Source organism: Phoenix dactylifera, chromosome 9, assembly GCF_009389715.1.
Source record: "Phoenix dactylifera cultivar Barhee BC4 chromosome 9, palm_55x_up_171113_PBpolish2nd_filt_p, whole genome shotgun sequence".
Taxonomy (NCBI): domain Eukaryota; kingdom Viridiplantae; phylum Streptophyta; class Magnoliopsida; order Arecales; family Arecaceae; genus Phoenix; species Phoenix dactylifera.
The window spans coordinates 2,684,181-2,690,968 of NC_052400.1; the positions used below are offsets into that span (position 1 = coordinate 2,684,181).

The 6,788-nt window shown below is 38.5% G+C and overlaps 1 protein-coding gene across 1 annotated transcript; it reads right to left on the minus strand.

The window, feature by feature from the left end:
- Nucleotides 1-236: 236 nt before the first annotated feature.
- On the minus strand, nucleotides 237-5,327 carry LOC103713092. Its single transcript, XM_008799867.4, has 3 exons — nucleotides 4,724-5,327; nucleotides 893-990; nucleotides 237-630 (listed from the first exon to the last, which is right to left on the minus strand). Exons 1-2 carry the CDS (start codon nucleotides 5,127-5,129, stop codon nucleotides 923-925), a joined length of 474 nt encoding a protein of 157 aa, XP_008798089.1. The 5' UTR covers nucleotides 5,130-5,327; the 3' UTR covers nucleotides 237-630; nucleotides 893-922.
- Nucleotides 5,328-6,788: the final 1,461 nt, after the last annotated feature.

The following is a 6,788-nucleotide window of genomic DNA, read 5'->3' on the forward strand; positions in this document are numbered from 1 at the left end:
TTATTAACTCCCATCCTAATCAGGCATGGGCCCAACCGGGTCAATCAACGGATGTCCTGCACGTGATTCTGAATATACGGGGAGATGGAAGGCAGTCCTCATCGCTATCAACAACGGTAAGATAGTCACGAACTCGACGCAAACGCCTTGCAAGATGGAAGCCACGGAAGCAAGTACCGAGGTAGGTTCAAGAGAAAAAGTGTTCAAGATGACAACGTTGGCGCGTTAAGCTAATGTTTGATCGCAAGGCAAACATCATAGGATCGATTTATCTAAATCTGAATTGCTTTGATACAAAGAGGAACACATTCCTCAGAAGGACCAGGCTCTACAATTCCAGTTTGTTATTTTTTTTACCCCGATCCTCATGCAATGAGCTAGGGAGCTGCGAAGATGGGGGAAACCCTAACTCATAACAATATAAGGTCGCACATCATGAAATCAGAGATACATTATAATACTATTTTTTCTTTTTTTGGTAACTATGATACTAAATATTTTTAAAACTACAGTAACATCACAAGAAGCTTAGCAGGGACGCATTGATGGTCTGTACTTCCAGGTTCACTCAACCAGCTCCACCTCTACTTACATCACTCCCACAGTTGTTTATCTACAATGCATCCAAGCCTGCACATGAAAACAGAAAACGTCAAATAATAGGCATCACTAATAATGAGTACCAGAAATCAGCAAACCCACTTGACCTCAAAAAATTCGATCTGTCTCAACATTAATAAAAAAATTGCAACCCATTGTCTGCAAACATGCCGAGGTAGGCATGAACATTCTGACATGCATGCTCAGGTCAGCTATTGCTATTGTTGGAGCAAGACTAATAAAAGTTTGAAAGGACATAATCTATAACAGGATCCTACGGAGTTTTGTTTACCCCGATTTCAACTTTGCTGGGTACAGAGCATCACTCTTCGTCATCAGACTGTGCTGTGGCCTTCTTCGGTTTCCTTTTCACACGGCGTGAAGAAGTACCTGCAGTCAAAACGCCAGGTTCCCAAAATAATCTGATCAGTAAATCTTATAATGCATTAGTATCATGCTAGCTTCATCTCATTGCATGATCTGCATTAACGCATCCAGAACCACAAAGGAAGCTTCTCAACCCATGTTAGTAATTACCTTACACGGCGAGGCAGCAAAAAAAGCTATCAAATTGAATTCATTCCACAAAAAAACTTGCAAGAGCCATTTTACAGTATGCTAGCCCCACAAGTAACATCGGGAAAAAAAAAGTCTGAAGATTGGTTAAGAAGTCCTGACAATATTGACAAAAGTTGACATAAAATACAGGAAAAATTGCAATAAATAATGAGAAAGTCTTTGCTTATCACAACCAAAATTTGTCAAACTATCAGGATCTACTATCCAAGCAATATAGCCCTGCATAAAGAGGTGAAAGTGATCAATTGATAAAATACATCATCTCTAAATCGTATTTATTTTGGATCAGCCTTTTGTTATAGTCTCACATTGACTAACAAAAGGGGCGCCATATGGGTTTATTATCCTATAATCTTCTCTGCTTTATGAAAGAGTTGCACAGCACATACTTTAGTAACAAAAGAGGAAATATGGTATATTCAACACTTCATTAGTGCAGTCTTTTTCTTAGGCGCATAAAGATTACTGAAGATGGAGATAAACAAATTCAGCAGAATCCATGTTACAAGCCTGTCTTTGCCAACAATGACATGAGTTTATCTTGACCAGTATCAGCTAAGCCATATAGAAACCAGCAAATTATGTAGCACAAACAATGCTTCTTGTGGGCACCATGACCCACAACATTCTTATCCCCGAGAAGAACTAGACGAGAAGACCCAAAACTTTTTGTTTGTAAAGTCACCTGATCTGAAGCACAATTCATGAAATAAATTTTAAAATCGGCGACCAATCAAACTGACGTTCCTCTCACTATTATTGAATCATATACAGTTAGTTCATAGCCACCATAGGCTTCTCCCATAAAAAATGTCATCATCTATCCTTGCCAAAACTTTGCAAATGCAGGCATCTTTCCATTTTTGAAGGCTTTGATTAGGGTTTTAAATACCGGTGGGATAGCAAGTGTCCTACCATCAACCATCCCGAGTGTTGGGACAAGATAAGCCGCGAAGTGGATGGGGAAGGGACGAGACATCCACCATTCCCAGCATTGGTACATGGGGCGTTTTGTTCCAAGGGAAAACAGGAATGTCCCTGTCCCCATGATATTTAACACTTTGATTTTGTTAGTCATCCTTGTATTTATGTTTCCTCCCTAAGATCTATTCAGACAAACTACAAATTCTCTCAGGTCCTAACACCAAGTAAGGACAAAAGAGAACTAGCCAAGTAAATTAGATGAGACAAAAAGATACAATATCTCGGAACATCCGTTATACAGAATGGCTAACTTGTACAACAAGAAGCCATCTAATATTCATCAACACTAGCTCATATATTAGTCCCTCATAAATCAATAAAAGTACATCATTAACATTGTTATGCTGATGTCTTCTAGCTTTTCTCTAATAAGATAGTATGGCAGGAACTCAGAAAATTCATTATAAGATTTTAAATTCAAATGACTAGCAGATATGTCCATAATTTTAAAATTGTATTAAATCATTCTCCAAGAAGGGGAAAAATCCTACTTGCTTGTCAACCAGAACTTGCATTATTTTGCTGATTATAGTTACAGAGCAACTTTCTGTTTATGGCAACCTTATTCTTAGCCGACAAGCTTTGTCCCCGTATATTTCAAAATAACCCTATAAGTCTTTCTCTAGTCTATTTCCAGTAAGACTTACATGGTTATAACTGACAACTTTTCAACTCTTTCACAAGTCTTCCATCCATGTTGATAATTCTACTGCACTTTCATATAGGAAAAAACAGTGAACTTCAAATCAGCATGACCTAGAGAATTCAGAAATCACAAATTTGATAAAAGATCAAATCTTCAATTTAGCTATTTACGAGCTGAAAACAAAGTGGACCTTGGGTTAGTTTGCCGTTAATTTACAATTTAAATCAAATGCAACTGACAACAACAGGCCTGACAGACAACAACAATCCAAGATAATTTTTCAACAGAAGCTATTACAAAAATTAGAATGTTGAGAATCTATAAACGAACCCACAAAATAAACAATGTTTTACATGATCAACGTACTGGAAAATAATATTGCAAACTCTTGCTATTAATGAGGAAAAGATCATGAGCAAGCTGCACCACAAAAATTCATATAACCAGCACAAAATAATCCCTTTAAGCATAAATATGGCCAATGAAAAAATGAACAGACCATGTTAAATTTCAAAATCAGCATGGGCGATTTCAGATGCCTCATTACAAAAAAATGATTCTACAAGGGGTTTGAATTTCAGCAAGTTTATTTTCTTTCACTTCAAGGAGTTCAAAAAAGCAGGAGATGTTTCCTTATGTTTCACTATTTTTTCTTGATCCAAAGAGAATCTACATTAGTCAAACTAGAGCAAAGAAACTTAAAACAAGAAACTTTGAAGAAGGCAAATTCAGCGGTAACAATTGATCACTTCGATCAAATCACGAGGTAACTGAAGGGTAAGGCATTCTTGAAGCTACAAATGGAATAAAAAGGCAAAGACTATGATGAAGAACAAGAGTTTTAGAATTACAATGGTGTGGTTTCATTTAAGGCTCACCATTAGAGTAAATTTCAACTCAAGCAACTGATAGAAAATTTAGGAGAGAACTGGAAGGACCTAAACATGGACTTCTATTATTAAGGAAGAAGATTATGGTACTTGGGAGTGGCATGAAACAAAACCACATATAGTACAATCAAACAATGAACAAGAAATGTATTTCGGAGCAAAGGAAAAACTACACTTATGAATTGAAATTCCAAAGCAATAGGTCCTCAAAAATTTAAACACATACAATCTCACTATCATTTCTGTAGCAGTATCCCTTGATATCAAAGGTATCAAAGAGGTGAGCCTTCCTTGATTCGCTATATGTGGATGGTAAGATGCTGGTAATGACCAAGTTGCAAAGAAGAAATTCTAGCAGATTGCACATAGTGCAGCTTCAACTTGAGAAAATAGAGTATGCAACAGGAACCAGGGAATGATTCTTCTACTACTTCCTTTTAATTTGGTGTATGTGAGAGTTTCTGTTACACGATCAACTTAGTGTAGTACATAGCAACCAGAAGAATGTGTGTGCCTGCGTGTTGTTGATCAACTTAATGTAGTGCTATACCAACCAGAAGAATGTATATAGTTGCATATTAAAGTGATTCAAGTTTTTCTTTTCTTTTAGTTTCTTTCTTTTCTTTTCTTTTTTTCTTTTTTTTGTTGGGTGTTTGTTGGGGGGGGGGGGGGGGGTCAGAATCTATCTAGCTATCATGAGATGATGCTGTATTTCCCTAATCTAACGGAGAGGAGAAAAGTAGATCAAAAACTATGACTTGTAAGCATGAGAACATAAATTGACAGAATTAAGATTTGAGGGGAGAAAATCCTCCCTGAAACATGTATGCGAAGAATCAGATGAAACACTAATACTCCCAGATTATAAACAACCAAAAGATTAAAGTAAAGAAAACCCACAAGATGGATATGTTCTTTCGACATTATATTAATGGATAAGAAATTTAATGCGTCAAGAATTTTCCATAAACAGAGCAGATGAAATCAGAGGGAGCAGCTGGAGGACAGTAGACGATCCGGTTACCTTCCAGGAAGTGGGATGACGACGGCCACCCTCGGTTCGTCATGAAGGAGAGGGTCTCCTCCTCCGTCCACGGATTGGAGAGCTTCTCGATGAGCTCGGCTACTCGGTGGGCCTGCTTCCGCGGCGGGACCCAGTAGGAGGCGCCCGGGATGAAGGGGAGCCAATCGGGGGCGGATCGACGGATGATGATGCTGTGGATGGCGTCTTCGAAGCGGCGGACGCCGATGACCTCGATCTCGACCTCGCCCTCGCTGGGCTCGGCGGCCTCGAGGTCCCTCTCCGCGCGGTGGGAGCGGGCGCGGAGGCTGACGAAGCAGGCGGCGGACAGCGGGAGAAGCGGGGATCGGGCGGCGGAGAGGTGGGACGGATGACCTCTGATTAGGGTTTGGGAGAGGATTCGAGCCATCGGAAGAAGACGAGAAGAGACAAGGTAGAGATGGGGAGGACAGAGATTAGGCCGGAAGAAAGAGGATAGAGTTATATATATATATAAGAGAGCGGTGCTGGTGCCACGGCGTCGTCGGGAAGTCGGTTCGAGGAAGCGGAATCGTGCACGGAGGTGTCGAGACCAGCAAGTCAGTAGCCTCGATAACGTTGAGGGGCCTTTGGTAACCCCAACACGGTCACCACGGTAATCTAAGATTCCGATGACTCGAATGCTGGAATGATTTAATATTCAGTGATCTAAGATTAATATGTTTGATAAGTCATGATTCAGTAATAAAAAATAAAATAAATAAAAATAATATATTAAATATTTTTATTATATAAATATAAAATATAATAATATATTTCTACTATAATTTAAAATTATTCTTCAATAATAATATGATTAGTAAATTTTTTGGCTAAATTGAGGGATATTTTTGTCTTTAACTTCCAATCTAGGATCACAATTTCCGACCTCAAGAACGGATATTCCATCATCGGGTTGGGCGGTGGATTGAGGAGTGAAGGTGATTTAGGATTACTGCCACGTAGGATCACCGTGGTGCAACCAAACGCGGTAATCTCATCACCTCCACTCACATCATCCTTGATCATGAGACGATCACCCCATACCAAACGTCCCTGAAACATTACGGCGCTGTAACATTTTTTTTTTCTTTTTGAAATGGATAATTCATACAATTTTTTTTTTAGCGCCAATACATGTTCAATGCCAGAGGGCTCTAGACAGCTCACCATCCTCAACTGATAAGATGCCACTGGAATGACTAGCCACATATAAAGCTACTCAGTCTGTAGCTTTATTTGGCTCTTTAAATACATGCTTGATCTGAAAGATTATTCCGTTGCTCGACATTGCCCAAATATTCCAAAGTAAGGGTGATCCTTTCTCATTGTAGTGGAGGCCGAGTCCTGTAATGTTATCTTTTACAGAAACGGATGCACTCCATCGAGAGATTTTTGTTCTCAGTTGATGATGTAGAAGTGATCATCTACCATACACAAATCTCAGTGCATTAACATGGTATTGGTTGGGTGCTCTCTATATATGTATACATGTGGTAGATCAAAAAATTTGAAAATTGAGGAGCGCATGCCCTAAATCACCAATTGGTAGATCAAATGGTGAAACCATATGCACATAGATATGCATATATAAATATATATATACATATATGTATGTGCATATATATGTATATGTATGCCTGCATCATCGTCATCCAAAAGCAAGTTTAATACTACCCTCTTCATGCTAGTTGAAGAAAATGGGCTAATAGATATTTGTTAAAAAGATATTTTTATTTTTCGGGATGGTACACTAATAGTGTTGGATAATGAATGGGCTACAAGATTACGGTTGAGTCGTTCTAACTAAAAATTTGAAATCCAAATACATGTGAGTATAATTTGGTCGAAGTAGAAAGGATGAAGCTATATATTTTTTCAAATGAGAAGCTGGAAAAAAAGAAATTATAGAATTATAAGAATTTCGAGTTACTTGAGATGCGATGACTTGGAAATACTGGAAAATAAAAGCAGCAGCAGAAACAGGGAAAAAAAAATGTGAGGATGCCTGGTCTGGGTAATTCAAATATTTTCGGAATTTTGAAGATAG